Genomic DNA, 22,428 nt, shown 5'->3' with positions numbered 1-22,428 from the left:
CCGGGAGCGGCCACTGCACTCCAGTCTAGGCGACAGAGTGAGACTCCAACTCAAAAATAATAAAAAAAAAAAGAATGGCTGACTAGCTCTGATGATGGGCAGAAAAAGAAGAAGTAGCTTTGGGAGCTCAGCATTCCTTTCCTTCCTAGAAATGAACCAGGCGTAGATAGGCTCCTAGTCTTTCTTTCTCAGAGAAGCCCAAGGATGTGACTTTCTCTCCTTCTGCCAGGAAATGGGTTGACAGCATCCCTGGACCACTGCCTAATTGCTCAGTCCTCTGTACCAATTCATTTCACTCCCAGTCTCCACGAGAGGACCACAGTGTTAAGGGGTGTGGTTACCCTTCTGCACCTGTGTAGATGCTTATCTCTATTTTCTGAATTTTCAACACTGAGTATAGAATTCTTTATAATAGGAAGAAGAGCAATAAAATTTATTTTAAAATATTGATATTTCTAGTCAATAAAATAATCTATTCCCCTTTCCACCTTCCCTGCTACAGGACCTGTGCTTGTGGTTTCCTAGTTAGACGTTCCTCCCTCCCTCCCACACTGGACTTCACAGAGGCTTAGGCAAGAAACACACTCTTGGTTCTCCTGTCAACCTGGATTCATGTGTCCAAACAAAGGAATTGTAAAACGGTGTGATTCTTTGAATCTCACCAGATTGTTAGCCTCATACATCTTTCTTTTAAGTCTTGGGTGTGAGAAACTTGAACTAAATCCTATTTGAAGAGCAGTGCCTTCAAAGTAAGATGCAGAGCACTGTCTGCGTCTTTTCTAGGGCACAGAACCATAGAGAGCTCGCATCAAAGACCTCCACCCGGCACGGGCAAAGGTCTACTTCTGCATTTCAGCATCTGAGCCCTGAAGAGTTAGCTCCCAGGCTCCTCCAGAGCGAGATTCCGCCCAGCCGTACGTACCTGCCTCGTCTGCCGTGATGGTGAGCTCGTTGCTGGGTTCGCTCTTGCCAATCCGGTTCTTGGCGTACATGCGGATGCTGTAGGTGGAGGAAGGGTGGATATCAATGATGGTGGCCGAGTTCAGCTGAGGGGAAACATCTTTGGTTCTCTGAGCAGAATCCCAGGAGTCTTTTGGGTTTTGTTTTTTCAAAAAAGAAGAGATAGAGACGTGAGTTTTTTTTCACTGCCTTTGAAAGTTCACAAGTAGGAATTTTTTTTAAAAAGGAAGAAGAAAAGAAAGAAAAATTACAATCCAAGTGATTTCTCAATGCACTGTTCCCAGTTTTCTGGCAGAGTTGGCCATGAGAGGGGGAGTGACATTCCACACTCATTATCCATGCTGTGAGGACAAAGGGTGGCAGGTGAGCTGAGTTCAGGGAGGGACAACGGAGGAAGCACAGATTTGGCCAGTTTGGGGAGATCTTGGACGAGAAATTTAAGTAGTGGAAGCTCATGTCGGTGGAGTGGAAAACGGCCACTTGTACGTACCCATTGTACAGGACAAACTATGGTTTGGACAGCACTCTTCTCCGCCACCCTCCCCCCCACTCCATGTTCTAAAAAGCATTTAAAAACCAGCAAAACCTCAAATCATCAGATCCCTTCTTCCCCAAATAAAGAGTGGTAAAAATGAGATAATCACACATAAACCATTCTCAATATACAGAATAAACCCTGCTTACCAAATATATTTCTCAGTTCTAATTTTTGAAATCATTCAGTGTCAACTTCTTTGTTGTATAAATTATTTTCAGCCACAGCTAATTTTAACAGCAGCATCTGCCTAGTGTGAAATGTCACCATTAAATTTGTGACTGTTTGTTCCTGGTGATGTGAGGGTATCCACCAGGGATGAGAATGTCAATAATGATGTTTATATCAAAAGAGTTTGGGCAGTCGTGGATGGGAGGTGGGTGGTCAGGAGCTGGTGTTGGTTGTGGAAGAACAAAGAGGCCCCCAAGACAGTGGTGAGAGACCCTACCCAGAGTCCTCTTTGGTGGTATCCATCACACAGATAAGTCTTTCATGGATAGACTGTGTTCCTTGCTGGATTCTAAGCTCTAGTGGAGGGTGGAGGCCACACCCACCATATTGTTTTATCTCCCTAATAATAACACAGTGCCTGGTACCTAGTAGACAAATAATAAATCCATACTTAATAGATGAATAAACAGCAAATGTAGGGACCTCTGAAACTTGGAAACGGGTTCATTCATTTTGTTATACTAATGGCAGTCTGGGAATCTGCTCTGTCTAGAGATAAACATAAATGCAAGAGATTTTCTAGACTTGAAAAAAAATGTGTGGCTTAAAGAATGCTTTTGAATACTGTAACTTCTCAGGAAGTGGAAAATAACAGAAAATCACAGTTAGTCTCACAGGAGAAAAGACATCATTTGAATCAAGAAGCCCAGAGACAGAAGAACATGACACAGAATGAGAAGATTCAATAGAAAAAAAAATACAAATGATGAAGGAGGGAAAGAATGTAATTCAATAGAATACAAATGAGGGAAGAACTTGTGCATTAAGAGAATGATACATGCCTATGAGCCTTGTCTCATAGAGAGAAAGCCAGGCTTTCCTAGAGAAGACATTTAGGATGATAGGAGGAGTCTCAGACACTGCAAGATGCAGAGAAACCTGCTACCTAACCCTGGGAGGAAGCAGATACATGTGGTGGCTGATGGCTCTGCTCAGGAGACATGGAAGTTTCTGGAACTGACAGGGCATATGAAGACACAGTCATCCTTACTGGAGGTTTTGTCTGGGAGGTGGCTGACAGCCTGAAGAGACATTGGAATGTCTACTGACCACCTTCCCCTCTCACCAATCCAAGGGATATGAGAGACCAAGGCAGGGAAGAAACAACTCCCTCTTTGCTAGCCCTACAGGTTCCTCCAGCACAACCCACACCTCAGTAACTAATACCTTTGTTCAACAGTATTCCAGTGTGTGACTAATAAACCCTCTTTGATGCTGTATTTGCTTTTTCCCTCTAGAAAACACCACCCCTGCTCCCTGCTGGGTCAGAAGACCTGTTACAAATCCCCCCAATTTCTTCCCTCACCTTTCCTGTCTGTAGCTTTAATAAATAGTTCCCACTCACACTTGCATCCTCAGGCTTTTGCATGTCCATGTTATACCTCTGTTTGTGATCCTCTCCTCTGAAGTTTCTCTTTTAAAATTAATTTTTATTAAAAATTTTTTTTTCTAGAGATGAGTCTCACTCAGGCTGGTCTCAAACTCCTGGTCTCAAGAGATCCTCCCATCTCTGCCTCGCAAAGCACTAGAATTACATGTGTAAACTGCAGTGTCAGGCCAAAATGGGAGTTTCTTTACCTTGTCTATGGTACATTCCTCCTAGTTATATGTATACCTCAGTTTTCAATTTTATCCCCCATTCAAGGTGCTATGCTAGGTGTTTTAAAACATGACTTCTGTGGTCCCCAAATCTGTGAGTGCATTGGAAGCACCTTGGGGCTTTTTGACAACCGTGCTTTCAGATGCACTGAATCAGAATGGTATCGAGAAACTGGTACTTTCAACATGTCTCACTGCCTGGGTCATTATGTACAGTTTGGATGCAATGTTTTATTTGATTAAATGTTTTTAAAACCTTGCCTGAGTAGGGATTTTTATATATTTTTTGAAGGTCACGTAACTCAGGCCCAGTTAACATAGCTGGTAAGAAGCAGGGTTGGAATTTGACCTCACCTATGTTATTCCCAAGATCAAGGTCATTTTCCTCTAGCACATGACCTTTGCATATTCTCTGAGGACACCTAAAGACAGAAGATGTCAATATTTCCAGACATCTGCTGGAAATCTCATATGCTTAGAAGACTTTGGAAAAAGTTCCTGACTTGGCTTACTGATGAGGAAGAGCAACGCAGATCAACATTTTGGTCAAACGCAAGAGAAGGGAACTTTATCCAAGAATTATCGTAGCATCTATGGGTTTGCAAGAAGTAAGACTGAGAGATCTGTGTAGGATCAGACTTGTAGCCTGGCTTAAAAAGCAGTTGTCAGAAGCATTCATTGCAAAGGTCAGCAGGCTTCCATGGCTTGTCCCAGAGACACCAGTGGCATAAGTGGGTGAGTATATTCAAAGTCTCACTCTTGCCTCTGCAATTCCAGATAACTCCTGTGGGGAAAGACCTACAGGACCCACAGAAGACCCACAGGACCCACAGGAGTCACAACAATTGCACTGGGTACCCTAGTGAACTCACCGTGGGGGTCAAACACCCAAGCCTGGAGGGTGGCAGATCATCAATGACAAATGTAAGAGGATGAACTTTGTATAAAGTGCTATTAGATACCAAAGACCAGAACAAGTGAGGATGACCATAAGTTCTGGAGACAGAATTACAGAAAAGTCTTAAAAATTAAGAGGCAGTTCAAAGAAAGACCAAGTCCACTGTGCTGGCTAATTGAAAGGAGATCTGGGAACACAGGAAAAGCCCCTTTCAATCTGTCTTCTTCTCCACCAAGGATAACAGTCCTCAGGGTGAAAAAGGATGGGATGTATGAGAGAGGGGATGGACTAGAAGAGAGCACTGTCTGCATACCAATTTGTGCTTTCTGGTGTGGATGGTTATATTCCGGGCTATGAAGGAGCTTGCCAAGGTGCTGGAGCCCACCTGGAGATCTGTAAGGCACAGTGGAGAGGAGGGAGGTGCCCAAAGACCAGACATGGGACAGGCAAGCTGCTTTCCAAAGAAGGGGAGGCAAACTGCAGCCAACTGCAGATTGATCCACTGTGGGGTCCCGAGGACAAGATGCTGGGATTGTTAGAGGGGCTCTTGGTGTCCATGTAGAGGAGAAGCAGTGGTCACTGGAAACCAAGAAACATGACAACCAAAGCAACCCATGGCATTGTGGGTGACAGGAGAAGAAGGATATTCTGAATGAAGGAGGCAGCTTCTCCACTGTGCCTGTGCTGGCCAGTTGACACCTGGGACATTGCCACTGGGCAAGATCAGAGTGGGAGTGTTGGGAGATGGTCATAGGAGATATAAGTGAAGGGACTCGGGATGTTTTAAGTTTTCTGCAAACAGTAAACCAAGGAGAGTCATCTGTTTTCAGATACTGGAAGGGCTGTCATTTGGCCAAAGGGTTTAGAGGTAGGAAGAAAGCCACTGGCTTCAGAAAAGTCAGAAGAAAGCCTCTGATTCAGGAAAGTCGATCTTGGTGCCATAAATGTAAGAACGTGTAGCAGTCACAGCTGGCCAAAGGCAGAGTTGTGCTTTCTTGAGGTTAGTGAATTTCTGTTTCTGGAATTGTTTGAGTATAGACTGAATGATCACTTGAAGAAGTTCTCACCATTAATACGTGAAGTGCTTTACAACATGGGTAATACATTGCACTTAAATAATTAATGAAAAGTAGAGGAAAGCATCTTTTGGGGATGATTACATTATTGGCCAAGATGGGAATTGAGAGTCAATAATTCAACTAATGTTTATTACGAGTCTAGTATATGTGTCAGGCACTATGTGGGGTGCAGGGACATGGCACAGAATTTGTCAGACACAATCCCTACCCTCAGGGGTTACTAGGGAAGAAATTCTTGGTTGGGGGGATCAGATATGAAATTAAGTCACCATCCCATCAAATGGTCGAAGGCATACAGGGTGCTATGAGTAGAGATGGAGTAGAGAAGGAGAATAGATGATCAGGGAAGACATCTGGGAAAAAGTGATGTTTAGGCTGTTACTTGAAGGTCCAGTTTTCTTTGTGCTCAGACTATAAATGACACTCATTTAAGTTATAATTGTAATTTGTATACCAGAAACCTATTGCATAAGGAACTGGTACATGAACATGCTGAATACCACCTCTCCTGCAGCAGTGAGTACAGTTGCCACCACTATCAGTATGACTCCTTCCTCCCAGGCCTTCTGAACTGAAAGTATTGGAGGTTCTATAGGGGTTTGGTGTGGGAGTTGGATCTGCCTGTCCCATAGGCTTTTCCCCAATAACTCTTTTGGGACCCATTCACACCCTCAAACACCTAGTTCCGAGGCTTCATAAACATCTTAGCCACACCAGTGGGCCCTGTCTCTAGTTCAAATAGAGCATGAACAATGGAAACTATCCCCCCCAATCCTGATTATACCCAGCTTTATAGACCAAAAAAGGCTTTTCTACTGTATGCAGAGCCTGATCAGCGTATACATTTAAAGATGCTTTTGAAAATAAAGATGATTTTTAGATTTCGAGTGCATGTAAATTAAATGCAATAATTATCTGTCTTCACATGACAGACTTTGTGTTAGACGCTGGGGAATCTGGGATCACACAGTCAGAGTCCCTGCCTTTGAGAAATGTACGGAAGAATGGAGAGATGCTGATGATCCTTAGATGGTGGCCAGGTAGTTCAACTAACCCAACTAACTAAGAATTTTCATGTGTGTTTGAGCAATACTAAAAGCTACCACTTATTAGGTGTTGATGATGTACTGGGCAATAAGTAACATGTTTCACATGTATTTTCTTCTCAATGAGTGTAAATCATGTGTTTGTTGAGTGTCTCCACTTGTTAGGTGCGATGCTGGGTGTTGGAGAAATGGACTGGGTAAAAATAGACCTACTAGGCTCAGGGAGCCCCAAGGAGCTTTTGGCCTGGTGGAGGTGAAATGCATGAATCTATAAATCAATCAGTAATCACAAAGATATATATATGATGACCCGATTGAAAGGCCAATGAAGACATAGGCTAATGAAGACACATGGAGCTGTGTGAGCACCAAGGAGGGGACAGTAACAGTGTGGCCTAGGGATGACAGGCCTTCCACCAGAGGGCAATGGTGGCCTCTAGGGATGCTTGTCACCGTCTTTTAGGTGAGTACTGAGGTTACCCATGTCATAGATGAGACCAGCAGAAAGAAGGCCAGCAGATGAGGGTGCAGAGCTGCTACAATATGGGTCAGCAGCAGATCCTGCCCAGGCTTGATCCCAAATCTCTTGCTGAGCCTCGGGCCATTACCAGCACCTGGCAATAGCCCATCCTCCTTGAAAACAGGGGAGGGCCTGAGCTGCTCTTCCAGGAAAGTTCACCTGTGTACTCTGGCGCCAAGGGCAAGGGCAGGCTACAGCCCTGAAGCCAGTGTTCAGCCAGAGGGACAGAGGGCCATCCCTGCCCTCTAGGGGTCCTGTCCCCCCCGCCAAATGCGCATGTGTGTTTCTCCCGAGATCTCATTACTACCCTCAGTTTCCAGGAGCCAGTCTCTACTGGAATATGTTTGTCTCACCTATGAAACATTCTTTTTAATGTCAAGACTTGTATCTCAGAACTTTTAATTATATTTATTTAGAACAAGGGCAATGCCATCCTGCCCTCCCTGGGTCCTCGGAAAGCCTGTTTGTTCCAGTTCCTGTCATACCCTCTGTTTGGCTCAGCACTGTCTTGTGTGTACCCTCCCTGGTCACCAGGCCTTGCTTCTGCGCTGCCTCCTCTTTCCTTAGGTATATTTCCAACAAATCACATCTCAGATACTCTTTCTCACAACATTAGTCTTGATTTGATCCACTGTCTTCTTAATCTTCAAATTCTGCTTTCCCAACTTTCTAAATAACCATTCTCAGCACCCCTGGTAGTGCACCTGGCATCATTCTCTGGCCCTGGCCCTAGCATGCTCATGCTGAAATGTTTCCTCTTTCCCGACCTGCTTTTCCCAGCTGCCTTCAGCTTGATTTTTTACAACAGCTTCAGCTCAAAGGATACTAAATCAGTCACAACCGTGTAATCAGAAATAATGTGCAGTGCCCACGAAGTAAAGAATAAGGTCACTTTTGTGGCCTCTAAGAATTTTATTAACCCTTCCCATGCTGATAGTGCTCGAATTCCTCGTATCTTTTATGAGACACAGTAAAAATTCCATCTAGAGGCCACAGCAGAGATATTCTACCCTTGCCTGATGGATTGTAAAGTTCAGAATGGCTTTGGCATTGTCCCTGGAAGATGCTCAGTGGGCACACCTACCGTGGTTCTGACAAGGGGGTCAATTTTATTTATGGGCTGTGGGCTGAGCGCTCCCGGGGGGGCAGTAGTCGGTGTCACTAGTAGTCCCCAGACATTTCCCAGACATTGCTGCAGAGTGAGCTCTCTTTTTTTCTGCACAAACTACCACCACATGCATTGCTGTTATTACAGACACCAGGCACAGGTAGAGCTCAGTACTTGGGTGCAAGATGTGGGTTCATGCTCTAGATTGGTCACACAGCAGGGAATTGGGTAGTGAGGGAAGTAGGAGAGATAGAGAAGGGGACAAAAGGGACCTGGATCTGTCAGCAGCTGCCCGTGTGCCTATGGGTGGAAGTAAGGCCAAAGAGGCCAGTGAGACTCAAGACTGAGGTCTGGGTTGGCTTCCAATGAAAGGGGCAAAACTGGGCCTCAACCCGTAACTCTACTTCCACAGAAGGAAGCTGTAGAGGGCAGTTCGCCAGTTGTAGGGCACTCTCTGAGTTTTCGTGTGTTCATATAGGTAAAATAAATACAAAAGGAAACCAAAAGGATTTTTGGAGTGGACACAAAGCTGGAGGAATCAGGAACTTACCTGATTTGTTTTTGCATTCAATATCATAGCCTGTGATGGGGCTGTTCCCATCAAACCCCATGGTCCACCTGAGCGTAATTGTGCGTGCTTTCACATCTTTGATTTCAATCTCGGGAGGGTCTGGGGGCTCTGCGCCAGCAACACAAAGAACCGGGGTTAGTTCAAACAGAGGTTAGACATAAAACACTGATATTTCTCACAAATGATTTGTCAGCATTAAAAAGGGACAGACACTTTTTATTGGGAGACTTTTTTTTTTCCTAATCACATTTCATGGAGAAGAAACTTCACTTTCCCAAGACTTTCGATTTTCATGGCACTTGCAGAACTGGGCCAAGCCTGGAGGGTATGACTGTCACTATTCTAGTTTGGATCTCTAACTCAAAACATACCTTGGCCCCAATGTGAAACTTTTCTTTTTATTCTAATTGCCTAAAATACGGATTCCAAAACTTGCGAAAGGAAGTATACCACTGTGCTTTCATGCACTCAGCACAACTACCATTAACTTGTCATCTCTCTTAGCCGTGGAAGGACTTTTTTTCCTGTTTGGTGGCTACACTGTGATATACAGACACTGCAGAATATTGCTTTAGCACCAAGGTTGCGCATATTCAAAATTTCCCAAGGATTGGGAAGTACTTTATGGCCAGATGAGACCAAACAGACTCCTGGAGCTGGACATAAACTTCCTGTACCAAGTCTTGGTGTTTGTTGTTTTCTTGGGCTAACTTCTTCCTACCTTGCACTGTGAGCTGAATTATCCCACGGTCCTCTCCGTAAGAATTGATAGCATGGCAGGAGAAGAAACCAGAATCTTCTCTCACTGTTGGCAAAATCTATGTGTAAAACAGATAGAAATTCATATTCTTCAGTAGCCAGTATAGCTTTTGGCTGTGAAACTCTCTCTCCACTTTTTTGCCTCTCTGGCCACGACAGCATACACATATGCACACTCACATAGACACACCAACAACCCCACATACACAGTCACCCATATGCACACACAACCAAACACATTCACTCACACTGACACACACATACTCCCACACACCCATACACGCTCACTCACACTAACTTACACACATACATACTCCTCTGAGGACAAATTATATTGCCACAGTTGTGAGCATACAGATGAATAAGTACACATGTATGCTCTCCATATCAGCTGCAGTTTATGACATTTATATAGAATGTCATGGTCAAGTTGATATATAGTTCACAAATACATTTTTGTTTCATGGTATGCCTTTAGAGCATCCAAAGCCACCATGCCTAAAGAATCTGATCTATAAATGCCACAGTCCGGGTTTGAGGCCGGCACAACCCTCACCAGAGTCCTGTTCTAGAAGGATTCCAGGATTGGACCCTTGTAAGAGAACCAAGGTAAGCTTTTCAAAGAAGGGTTTTTTTTTTTCCTGCTCCCATGTGTATGTTACAGCATTCTTCCTCTTCCCCATAGTAAAAGCATAGCTCAGTTAAGTACTAAAAAATATAAGAGAAACCAACATTTGTTTCTAGCTTTTGTGATCTTGTATTAATGAGAGAATTTTCTTACTTTGGATTTTTCCTAAGAAGCAAAATGTTTTTATGATAACATATTTTGTCCCAATGCCCATCCTATTTTTCTTTTTACAGGAAGTTAAAACACATGCACAGCATAGGCTGTCATTCCTCCAGGATTAACTGTCATTAAAAAACCCTATTTCTCACTTTTTTAATTGCAGTTGGGTTCCCTACTGTGTTCATTATAATCCTACTCTTAACAATGCTTAAGACAAAGCATTTTTTTGAAGCCTACCCAGTGATCTTGCTGTGTGAGAAGGGAGGGAAATGGTATTTTAAAAAATAATTCCTAAAGATTATTTGTTATTTATCACTCACACACATTCATTAATGTGAAAGGACAGACTTATTCTTCCAATAAAGTTAGATTCCATTGTGTAGTCTTTGTCATGCTTTTACCTGCAGAGTCGAAATCACCTCCTCACCCACTTCCTTGGTGGAGACAAGATAACGAGCCATTTCGGGGTTAATGATTCGATCCTCTTTCTCCCAGCGGACTATAATAGGCTTCTCACCATGGGCTGTGCAGCTCATCTCCTTCTTTTGACCCTGAGTGGCCAGGGTGGTATTTGGATAGGATGTTATCATCGCAGGAACTGAAAAACCAAAAGGGACACAACTAGGTCAGCAAAGCAGGGGTCAGCAAATCAAGAGGTTGTCTCTAGCATAACACTCAGGTGAATCATGCTTCCTTGAAATAAATTTATTCAAGAACTTCGGAGCAAGAATCATGAACAAAATAGAGTGCAGATGGCAGAAAAATGAAACTTGACTCTATGAAACCTAGGCAGAAATTGCCATGGGTTTTCACATCCAAAGATGTCGCTCTTTTTCAATCCAGTTGAGGGCAGACCTGGGTCCTGGGATTTGTGTTCCTATGTCCCTTAAAACACACAGATACTTGCTGTCTGGTCTAGAAGGAATACTTAACATTGAAGATAATGCTCCTTCTGTAATTATCTGTTTTCCACAATAAACATTCATTATTAGTCATTATTCTTAACCGTTGCTAACCAATCCTTATAATTACTTCTCACCCTCTTCATTTCCCACAGTTACTGTAAACAATGCAGATTTTTACCTGTCACTTCAAGACCTCAAACCTGTTCTTTTTGTATAACTTTCAGCAAAGAATCCCATCCCCAGTTGACTGTGAAAATATAAAGTTTTTATTTGTGAAGCTTTTCAAGTTCCCTTTTCCCACCTCAAAATTAAAATGTAGACTCCTATTCTTGACAATGGATAATGTAAGACCCTACCCTAATTCTATAACTTACCTAGAAATTCTAGACAGCATATAACAAACACTTTTTAAATGCATAGTAAGCTTAAAAGAAAGTGAAAGAGAAACCAGCAACCAAAAACAAAAATTGATATTGTAAAACCAGAGGTAATTTGATGTTGGAGCTTTGATGACCTGAGAGGCAGGGAGTTAAAAGTGAGGCCAGGCTCTTCATAGGACTCTATCTTGAGAGAAAGTATATAAGAAAAAAATTCCATAAATATCAAAGGGAATAGAAAACTGCCTTGGCTTGTGTTGTGAATGTAGGGGAAAAAAATCTCTCCTCTGATAATTTGTATCTCACCTGACTCTACATAGGTTTGGAGTCAAATTCATGCTAAAGAATTAACATGAAGGTGATCCTAGTTTGGTAATTGGTCCAAGGAGCCTAGAAAAAGCAACACATTCTAGAAGAATGTGTCCTCTGTGCAGGTTTGCTGGAATCTACCTAGGTAAAGCTCTGCTGAACATGAGCTCACAAATGAAAACTACAAAACACACGAGAAAACAACCACTTGATTGAGAAGCAGCCTCCTAGGACTTCAGATGATAGAATTTTCAGGTACAGACTACAAAATAACTATGCATGACATGTTTAAAGATATTTTTAAAACATGATAAAGGAACAGGATGTTCAAAAAGAATTAGAAAGTTTATTTTTAAAAACCTATATTTGATGAGGCCCCACTTGTCTATTTTATCTCAAAAGTGGCATACACTTTTGGGGTTATAATCAAGTATTGGCTGCCTATTCCAATGTGAATAAGGGTGTCTCCTGCATCTTCTAAGATTCTTTTTTTTAATCAATATTTTTTATTATGATATTGTGGGGTACAGTTAAGGGTTAGGTATACAAATACGTTTCATTCAGGCACCCTGTTGATAAGAGGTGTTTCCCCGTCCCCAGACAGATATTTGCTACCGTTAATCCCATCTCCCTCCCCCCCATAGTTTCCCACTACTGTCAGTCATTTTCTTATAGTATTACATTGGATGTTTAAGGTCTATTATATGAGTGAGAACATGTGATACTCAGATCTTTGTTTCTGTGAGAGGTCACTCAGTATTATAGACTCTAGTTCCATCCAGGTTGCTGTGAAATTCATGATTTTGTTCTTTTTTATGGCTGCATAGTATTCCATCATGTATATGTACCACATTTTAAAAATCCAGTCCTCTTTTGATGGGCAGCATGGTTGCTTCCAGGTTCTTGCTATTGTGAACAATGCTGCGATAAACATACGTGTGCAGGTATCTTTTTTATAGAGTGATTTGAGTTCTTCAGGATATATTCACAGTAGGGGGATTGCGGGGTCATATGGGAGGTTGGTATTTAGAGCTTTTAGGAATCGCCACACTACTTTCCACAGAGGTTGCACTAGTTTACACTCCCACCAACAGTGTAGAAGTGTTTCCTTTTCGCCATACCCTCTCCAGCAGCTCTAAGATTCTTATAGTTTATGGTTTAATGTTTAGCTCTTTGATCCATGTATAGTTGACTTTTATGTATGATAATAGGTAGAGGTCTTGTTTCATTCTTTTGCATGTGGTCAGTCAGTTTTCCCAGCAACACTTACTGAAGAGAGTCTCCTCTCCCCAGTGGTTGCTATTGGTGGCTTTGTTAAAGATGAATTGGTTGAGAAGTAAAGGTTTTGCTTCTGGAATCTCTATCTTTTTCAAAGCAAAAGGAATCATCAAGAAAATACGGAAACAGACCACAGAATGGGGAAGAAATATTTGCTAACTATATGTCTGACAAAGGCCTACTATCCAGGATCTATAAGGTACTCAAATGAGCTGAAAGAAAAAAACAAACAACCCTATTAAAAAGTGGGCAATAGACATGAACAGACACTTCTTAAAAGAAGACATACCAAAAGCCAAAAGATAGGTGAAAAAATGCTCAGTCTCACTAATCAGAGAAATGTAAATTAAAACCACATTAATATGCCACCCATCACCAGTCAGGATGGCCATGATTAATAAATCAAAAAACAACAGATGCTGGTGCAGGTGTAGAGAAAAGGGAATGCTTCTACATTGCTGGTAGAAATGTAAACTAGAACAACCTCTACAAAAAAGTGTGGTGATTTTTTAAAAGATCTAGAAATTGACCTTCCATATGACCAAGCAATCCCCTTTATGGGAATATACCTGGAGGAATTCAAATCATTCTACAAAAAAGATATCTGTGCACACATATTTACTGATGCACTATTCACAATAGCATAAACATTAAACCAACCAGGATAGCCATTGAAAATGGAGTAGATTTTTTAAAAGTGGTACATATACACAATGGAATATTATGCAGCCATATAAGAAGGACAAAATTATGGACTTTGTAGAAACTTGGATGGATTTAGAGTCTATCATACTCAGTGATCTATCACAGAAACAAAGAACTGAGTACCACATGTTCTCACTCACATGTGAGCCCTGAACACTTATCACAATACCACAAGAAAGTGATTGGCAGTAGTGGGATACTGCTGGGTTAAGCGGGGGGGCAGATAACATCACTGAGGGTACCTGATCCTAAACAAGGGGAAGTGAGGGCCAGTGGGAAGCCCAAACTTGTACCCCACATCTTAAATAAAATAAAAATCTGTATTTGTACTTTTTTTTAAACCTCATTTCCCCAGTCATAAGAAACATTGCCCCCTCATTTCCAAGGTCAATATCACACTGCGTTCCTGACTGCCTTCATCATAAGCCCTCCAGGGTTCTCTGGGCACTTCACCTTAGAAATACTATGGTTTCCTTTAAGACTGGCACATGCTAGGTCACTTCATCACCCATGACTTACCAGAGAGGTTTGTGACACACACCACAAAGATAAAATACTACTAGGTCTGCAGCCTGAACACCCATGGAAGAATCTATGCTTGGGAGTTTCTCCAGAGTCAGCAGCTATGTGGCAGAGATGTAGCACACAGCACTGAACGAGTAACAAGATATGGCGAAAAATTGGTGACTGAGGAAGGAGGCGCCATGAGTCCTGCATTTCAAGTAGAGCTGCCCACAACCATTGGGAGATTTTCCTTCCAGCATTTCTGAGAATTAGCAAAGCTAGCTCTACTATTTCTAACCATCAATTCTGATACCTCCATTTTTCTAGTTTTTAAAATAAAAAGTGTTTATTTTTATTAACAGCTTTATTGAGGTATAATATCGTACCATAAAATCCACCTGTTCTAAGTGTACGATTCAGTCATACACTTAATATTGTAGTAGCTTTTAGGATGGCTATAAAAAACTGCCAGATGCTGGTTAGCTTACAGTAACATAAATTTCTTTTCTCACAGTTTTGGATACCCTAAGTCCAAAATCAAAGCGACAGCAGAGCCATCCTCCCACCAAAGTTCAGAGGAGCACCTTTCTTGCCTGTTCAAGCTTCCAGTGATTCCATGTATTCCATGGCTTGTGGTAGCATAAATTCAGCCTCTGCATTTTATCTTCCTTGCATGTTTCTCTGTCCTCACGTAGACCTCTTATAAGGATATCACTCACTGGATTTAGAACCTACCCTAATGCAGTATGACTCATTTTAACTATTTATATTTGCAAAGACTCTATTTTTACATAAGGTCATATTCCAAGGCTCTAGGTAGACAGGAATTTTGGGAGGATACTATTCAACCTAATATGAGTATATTTATATTACCAACACATATACATACATATACACCATTACAAACCAAATACAAGTATATAGAGTTGTATAATGCATCAAATCTTAGAGAATTTACATTACCCCCCCAAAATTCCTCCTGCCCATTTTCAGTCTCTTTCCTTTTCTACCTCAAGTTCTAGGCAATCACTAATCTATGTTGTCCCTATATTGGCATTGCTGGACATTTACTATATATTTTCTGTCTTCTTTTCTATCTGTACATGTATTCTTTTATGTCTAGCTTTCTGGATTTTTATTTTTCACTAAGCAAAATGTTTTCAAGTTTCATTCATATTATAGTGTGTATCAGTACTATGTTCCCTCTTATTGCCGAATAATATTCCAATTCCATTGCATGGATATACTGCATTGTGTTTATCCACTCACCTATTGATGCAATTTGGGGATGTTTCCACTTTGGGGCTATGATGGATAATTATGCTATAAACATTTTTGTGTAAGTTACTTTGTGGGCATATGTTTTTCATTTTTTATGGGTAGATTCCTAGAAGTGGAACTACTGGGTGATATGGCAATTTTATGGTTAACATTTTGAAAAATTGCTGCATTGTTTGACCAAGTGGCAGTGGCATTTTGCATTACCTAGGTAAGAAGACTGAGGAGAGAAGAGAAGGGAGGAGAGGTTGTTAAGATTCATAGCTTACGGTGAGGAAAAAGAATGTTCCCTTCAACCATATGAGAAAAGAACCCAAAGAAAAAGGTGAGATGGCATCTTTTCTTTTCCAGCTGGACGCTTACTGGCTATAGAAATCCCAGGCTCACTGTGAAGCTGCCACAACTGAGGATCTCTGGGTGGTGACACCTTCTATTTGGTCTCAAATCCACTAATCAATTTCTTTTTCTCATAAGGGCTGAGGGCTAGCTCATAATAATCAGAAATCTAAAAGCCAACCAAAGTGATCTAAACTGCGTATGTCAATAAATGCATTGTAGGCCCAAGAAGAAGAAAACATTTACTTTTAATTCTTTCTCTCAAAGACAGAGAACATGAATCAAAACTGTTACATCCACATACTATCTAACTTTGAAAGGTGCCTCCTGTTTTCTCCTGGATCCCTGATGAGGGCCCTGATTTCTGCAACATTCTTATGCTTAGAGCATAGAAACTCTGGTCACAAAACTATGCTTTGGAAATCAAGCCATGTTTAACAACTCCTAGTCTCATGGGTATCTCAAGACTGTGGGACAGATATTCTACTGTGCAGTGTTTGTAAAAAGGAAAATACATCTGTAAAATGGTAAGACAACAACAACAAAACCCACAGATATCCTGTGAGGACATGGTAGGTGTGATCTCTTTCCAAGTCCAGGGTATTTTAACACTCACTGCTTATTTTCCTATGAAAGTGAGCTGATCCTGAAATAGCGGTTTCTGTCCTATCTTAGGAGTTGCTATGCAGAAGAGTGATGAACACAAGGTGTTCCCCTGGAATGCAATTTCCTAGTATCTTAAAACAAATAACTGAAAGAACTGCTCTCCAAAGTTGTAGCATTGCTTTAAGTACTCTTTTTTTGTCTTTTCTTTTCTTTTCTCTCTCTCTCTCTCTCTCTCTTTCTCTCTTACTTTCCTCTTTCAGTTACAAGCTTCATTATTGCACTCTATATGGAATACATATCTAAATATTTCAGCAAAATCATAGATCTTTGTTTTGTTTATAATTCTCCCATTCTACTTTGCAAAAAACACTTCTCAATTTTGAGCACATTTCTCCTTTGAAAGAGCACCTCCGTGGTAGTGTGCGTCTGTAGTTCCAGCTACTTGGAAGGATGAGGAGGAAGATCGCCTAAGCCCAGCAGGTCAAGGCTGCGGTGGCCATGAGTGTGCCACTGCACTCCCACCTGGGCAACAAGAGTGAGACTCCAATTCAAAAAAAAAAAAAAGAGCACTCCACCAAAATAAGTGCTGTAGCCCTTGTAAACCAATTTAGCACTTAGACAGAAGTATTCTGACTAGCCCGTGTTCTCCTATCCCACTCAAGCATTCTCGGTCCTTTAAAGAAATAGTCGAAAGGATTTTTAAAAATGAATCATTATAATGGCTTCTTTGCAATGCTAATGTTTGAAGGCATGACCTTTTCACTTGTCACAGTCATGGGTGCTGAGAGATGACAACATGTCAGTGCAGCAGCTTTTTCTGCGAGGATTTCTGAAGTGTAACAAATGAATGGGGTAATTAAACAGGGATTGGTACCAAGAAGAGGCTGTGGGCAAACCCTGTCAGCAGGTCCAAGAGAAATGTAGACCCATGATGGCTGTATCCAAAGAATGTGTGCTATATGCCTCTCCTGTAACATTACCTGTGAAGGAAGGTACTGTTTTACATTATGAAATACCAGTTTATAATTTCCTTCATACACCATGATATTATCTAACAGCACCTTTAAAGCTAAGCAAATCTGTCTTCTTATGCCATAAAGAAGCATCATCTGACCTACTTACTTACAGCATAAAAAAATGTGGTTTAGTGTAGTTGCAGCCATTGGTCAGGGAGAGCTGATTGGGCACATCTGCCCAACTCTGCCTACCTCTACCCAATTCTGCCTTCCTCTGCCCAACTCTGCCATGTATCCATACTACCTATTTAGCTTGAAAGTAGCAATGGTGGGAGTATTTACACAACTGAAATTGGAAAATGCTAGAAATCAGAGCTTCTACCAATAGCTAATTGTGAAGCATTCATCAGAACACTATTTGGGAGAATTTAGTAATGTTAAATGGTATTTCCGTCATACTAGAAACTTTGAAAAGTCAGAGAGTTTAATGTAAGAGTAATAACTAACCTTATTTGTGAAAGTAAAACTTAAAATACAGTGTATCACTGTATGTTCTGATAAGTGATTCAGTGATAAATTAACACATTTGATTTTTTTAACAAAAATATATGTAAACATAGAAATTTATATAAGTAAATCACTGATACTAAGATTAGTTCTAATGTTACTCTCAAGTCTTTTACTGATTCTGCCAATAAAACAAAATTCATCCTAATATAGTTCATGCTTTTTGTTCCTTCCCAGCTCTGCTGAAAATACCACTAGAAAGAAAACAAGAGAAGGTATGAAGCAACCTGCATAACTTCTAACAAGACAAGATTCCTGCCATGATCATCTGATTCAATCCTTTCATTTTATAGAGAAATGAAAGGGACTCAAAGGTCCAAATGCAAATGTTGAACAGGACTTGACATTAGTGGGTTCTATTCGGAAACCAATAACATTCCCAATATGGAGAGTGGTCAACTATCCTGGATTGTCTAGGACTTTCTGTGTTTTAGCATGGAAGGTGGCAGGAGGGTGTGAGGCCAAGGATGAGGTCTTTCTTTTCTTTCTTTCTTTCTTTCTTTCTTTCTTTCTTTCTTTCTTTCTTTCTTTCTTTCTTTCTTTCTTTCTCTCTCTCTCTCTCTCTTTCTCTCTCTTTCTTTCTTTCTCTTTCTTTCTCTCTTTCTTTCTTTTTCTTTCAAGCTATATTATTGCACTCTATATGGGATACATATCTAAATATTTCAACTAAATCATAGACCTCTGTTTTGTTTATAATTTTCCCATTTTACTTTGCAAAAAACACTTCTCAATTTTGAGTACATTTCTCATTTGAAAGAGCGCCCCATGGTGGTGTGCATCTATAATTCCAGCAATTTGGAAGGTTGAGGAGGAAGGATTGCCTAAGCCCAGCAGGCCAAGGCTGTGTTGGCTGTGAGTGTGCCACTGCACTCCAGCTTGGGCAATAAAAGCAAAAACAAAGCTGCCCAGTGCCCAACATGGGAAACTGGGAGATACTAGAGTTTCCAGGTGGGAGGTGGAGGGAGTGAGATGTTCTGAGACATGAACACATTTATTAAGCTACTCTTTCAACTACTTTAATTTTATATCCCCTTAACATTTTATTTAAAAAAAATTAAATATACAGAAAGCTGAACAGACATATGCCCATAGCCTAGATTCCACATTAAACAGTTTCATGCACAAATCTGAATCAAAATATATTTTCACTGTTATCAGTAAATCAAAATTTACTGAATACATGATATTCATTATTCTACTTTAAAATGATCGTAGGTAAAAACAGAAATCAGTGAGTGTCTTAAAGATCAGACTTTAGAATGGCTGCCAACTCTCTGGATTCTGTTGTTCCTGGTGGAGACCCCTGGGGCCTATTGTGTCCCAGAGAAAACGACTGCCACGTTCCAACCTGCAGATGTGACATGGGATCTGGTAACCCTTGAGTTAGCATGGTGACCTTCTCATACATGTCATATCAAAGGAGGAGGTGAGGAAGGAGCCTAGGACAAGGAGCCTGGCACCAGTCTAGTGTCGCCCTGAGTGGGCAGGACCGTTGACTGCTCTGGGCCTCAGTTTTCTCTGACTCAGAGGAGTGCTAAATGGGATCAGGCGCTCTCAACCTGGGCTGAGTCTCAGAATCACCCAGGGAGCCTGTGAAATAGTCAAATGCTGAGACTTCATCACAGAACAATGGAGTCAGAGGCTCCAGGGGTAGGGCTCATGTGTGTATTTATTTAACATTTCCTGAACAATCCTAATATACAGCCTGGGTTGAAACAACTCAGCCAGAGAATCTCCATGGCCTTGTCCACATAATTGCCTTTTCCTCTCTCTTTCCATTTTGTTCTTTCTTTCCCTCCTTCCTTCCCTCTCTCCCTCCCTCTTTTTCTTCCTTCTTCTGTTCCTTTCACTTCATTTTTCCTTTTTCTTTCTTCTTCTCAATCATCCTTTTCTCTCTCTTTTTATTTCTTTCACAATATCATAATGACAACAATAACTAATTTCTATGAATGCTAACTGTGTGATAGGAACTTTCCCATGTATTATATAGGTATTTAACCTATACCAAAAACCATCAGGGACTGGTTTCATGGAAGACAATTTTTCCATAGGTCAAAGAGAAGGATGGTTTCAGGATGATTCAAGTGCATAACATTTATTGTGCACTTTGTTTCTATTATCATTACATTGTAATATGTAATGAAATAATTATGCAACTCACCATTAAATAAAAGAGGTGCTGATGGAAGTGGTAAATAAAACAATGGGCAGGCCATGGGTGGACTAAAATAAGTGTTGAATTCAGTCGTAAAACCTGCTACCAGATGCAGCTGTACAGCTGAAGTACCTCAACTCACTTGCCACTCGCTGATAGGGTTTTGATATGAGTCTGCAAGCAACTGATTTATTATGGTCTCTGTGCAGTCAAACCACACTGCTAATATTCATCTGTATTTGCAGTGGCTACCCAGCACTAGCACCACCACCTCAGCTCCACCTCAGATCATCAGGCATTAGAGTCTCATAAGGAACGTGCAACCTAGATCCCTCACATGGGCAGTTCACAATAGGGTTTGTGCTCCTATGAGAATCTAATGCCACTGCTGAAGTGACAGAAGGCAGAGCTCAGGTGGTAATGGAGTGATGGGAAGTGGCTGTAAATACAGATGAAGCTTCGCTCGCTCACCCACCACCCACCTGCTGCTATGCAGTCCCATTCCTGACAGGCCAAGGGCATGATTTAATCCATATAACAACATGATGGGATAAAAATACTAGCTATAGGCATGACCCAAGACATATAAGTGCTATTTTAGAAAAATTCTACATTATACTACAAATACAAGTGAGAGATGTAGGAATAACATTCCCAGAAGATTCATTTAATTTATATTAATATTGACAGATGTTTGTGCAGACAGTTAAAGAAAGACCAGACACTAAACTTGTTATGAAGGGGCAAAAGTAAAGATTTGAATATAAGAGAACTTTGGAATTAATTGTATACTTGATATTTTCTCCCCTTTCCCCTTAATGTCTAAGCAAGAAAAGAGAACTGGAGTGAAGACTAGAAAATACTAGACCTGTTTCATTTGCCTCTCTTTTATCCCTAATTCAAAGCTGCATATCATCTATTAAGGTTTTTACAAAATCGTTATCACCATGGAAGTAATACAGCAAAGTTATCTTCACCCCAAGGTGATGGATCTCTCCTTCCCTTCTCTCTCTTCTCCTTTCTTCCTTCCTCTGGGGTCTGGGATGCTAAACAGGCCAAGGTTCATAGCACAATAAGCAAGTAATAGGTCTGTCCTCCATGTGCTTTCAAGTTTCAGATCACTTTCACATGTATGATCTCATAGCAACATATATATTCTCAGTAGAGAGGGAATACTTAATTCCATTTACCTAAAATAAAACAGGATAGAGAAAGTAAAAAACTACCTTAAAGCCAAGCATTCAGTAAGTGGAATGTCTAGGAGAGCCCAAGTCTTCTGGTTCCCAGTGAAAAGCCTTTTTGCTTAACTATAGGGGAAGAGGCCGAGGCCAGTCCACAGAGCACAGAGCATCTGACCACAGGGAATATCCAGCAGAATCCTTGGAAGCTCCTTAGTCTGGGGCTGAGTCCGTTTAGAAGAAATTCCCCATGAAGTCCTTGATAGTTCGTTTTCTTCAACTGCAAGGGAGGATCTCAACTTTTCATGCAAGTCTGTTACATACTTATAGGATTACGCAGGCAGGACCAGCTACCTAATTTGCAGGATCCAGCACAAAATGAAAGTGTGGAACTTTCTTTGGTCAAAAAGCAGGAAAATAAGACATCAGAGTTCTAAAACATAAAGTTTTCTTTTCCCCTTTGGTTCTTCAGTGTTTCTCCCACTCCTCCTCCTCTTCCTCTCCCTCTCCTTCTCCTTCTTCCTCTTTCCCTCTCTCTGTGCCATGATGGTTTTTATCTTCTATTTAATGTCTCACTTCTTCTGCCATGAGGATACCAGCTGGGCAAGTGTCAACCTGCCTTGGCACCTGGACATGGTCCCGTGACTTGGCATACATACTTGTCTGTGCTGAGATTGCACCCTCCAGACTGATGCAACATAGCCAGACCAGTGTGGGAATATTGAGTCAGTCCTCTCCCAATTGGATGGGTGACCCCCAGTTACTTGGAGACTCACCCTGCTGAGTTGTCCTCAGCAAGATCTATGGTGTCAGGGAGGACTGGCTCACCCTGAAATGCTACAAGCCCCATCCCTTACCAGGTGCACCTGGTGACTTACCTAGGTCGCCATGGTGCTGGTGACCACAGTTATTGTTGGGTGGATGTAGGAATGGGGAGGCCTGGGGCCCTAGACATGGGAGAGCAGACAACTGAGAATCTATTCTGGGGAGGTGTTGGGAGGAAGGATAATATGGCAGCTACAGCTCTGCATCTTCTTTTATGTTCTGTCGTCTCATCAGACTTCACTTGCAAAATCCAATTTCAAAGATAAAATTATTAAGAATTTCAAGATGGTAGCTGCAGAACATGAAACCTCATTATAAAGCCTTATGGGCCTGCACTGGTCACATGTTCATGATGC

At 41.3% G+C, this 22,428-nt stretch overlaps 1 protein-coding gene across 1 annotated transcript in view; it reads right to left on the bottom strand.

The window, feature by feature from the left end:
* Positions 1-22,428, bottom strand: part of DSCAM (DS cell adhesion molecule) — a gene marked incomplete at its 5' end in the record, with an annotated part of 312,828 nt that overhangs the window by 148,662 nt on the left and 141,738 nt on the right. The window contains 4 exons of the mRNA XM_008068451.1: positions 923-1,090; positions 8,527-8,655; positions 9,269-9,365; positions 10,495-10,691. Of these exons, the coding sequence (XP_008066642.1) occupies positions 923-1,090; positions 8,527-8,655; positions 9,269-9,365; positions 10,495-10,691 (591 nt within the window). The remainder of the gene's footprint in view (positions 1-922; positions 1,091-8,526; positions 8,656-9,268; positions 9,366-10,494; positions 10,692-22,428) is intronic.

This window comes from Carlito syrichta, unplaced genomic scaffold, assembly GCF_000164805.1.
Source record: "Carlito syrichta isolate Samal-C Ts95f unplaced genomic scaffold, Tarsius_syrichta-2.0.1 Scaffold310954, whole genome shotgun sequence".
NCBI lineage: Eukaryota > Metazoa > Chordata > Mammalia > Primates > Tarsiidae > Carlito > Carlito syrichta.
The sequence above is the reverse complement of the archived record's forward strand: the minus strand, read 5'-3'. Positions and strand labels throughout refer to the sequence as shown.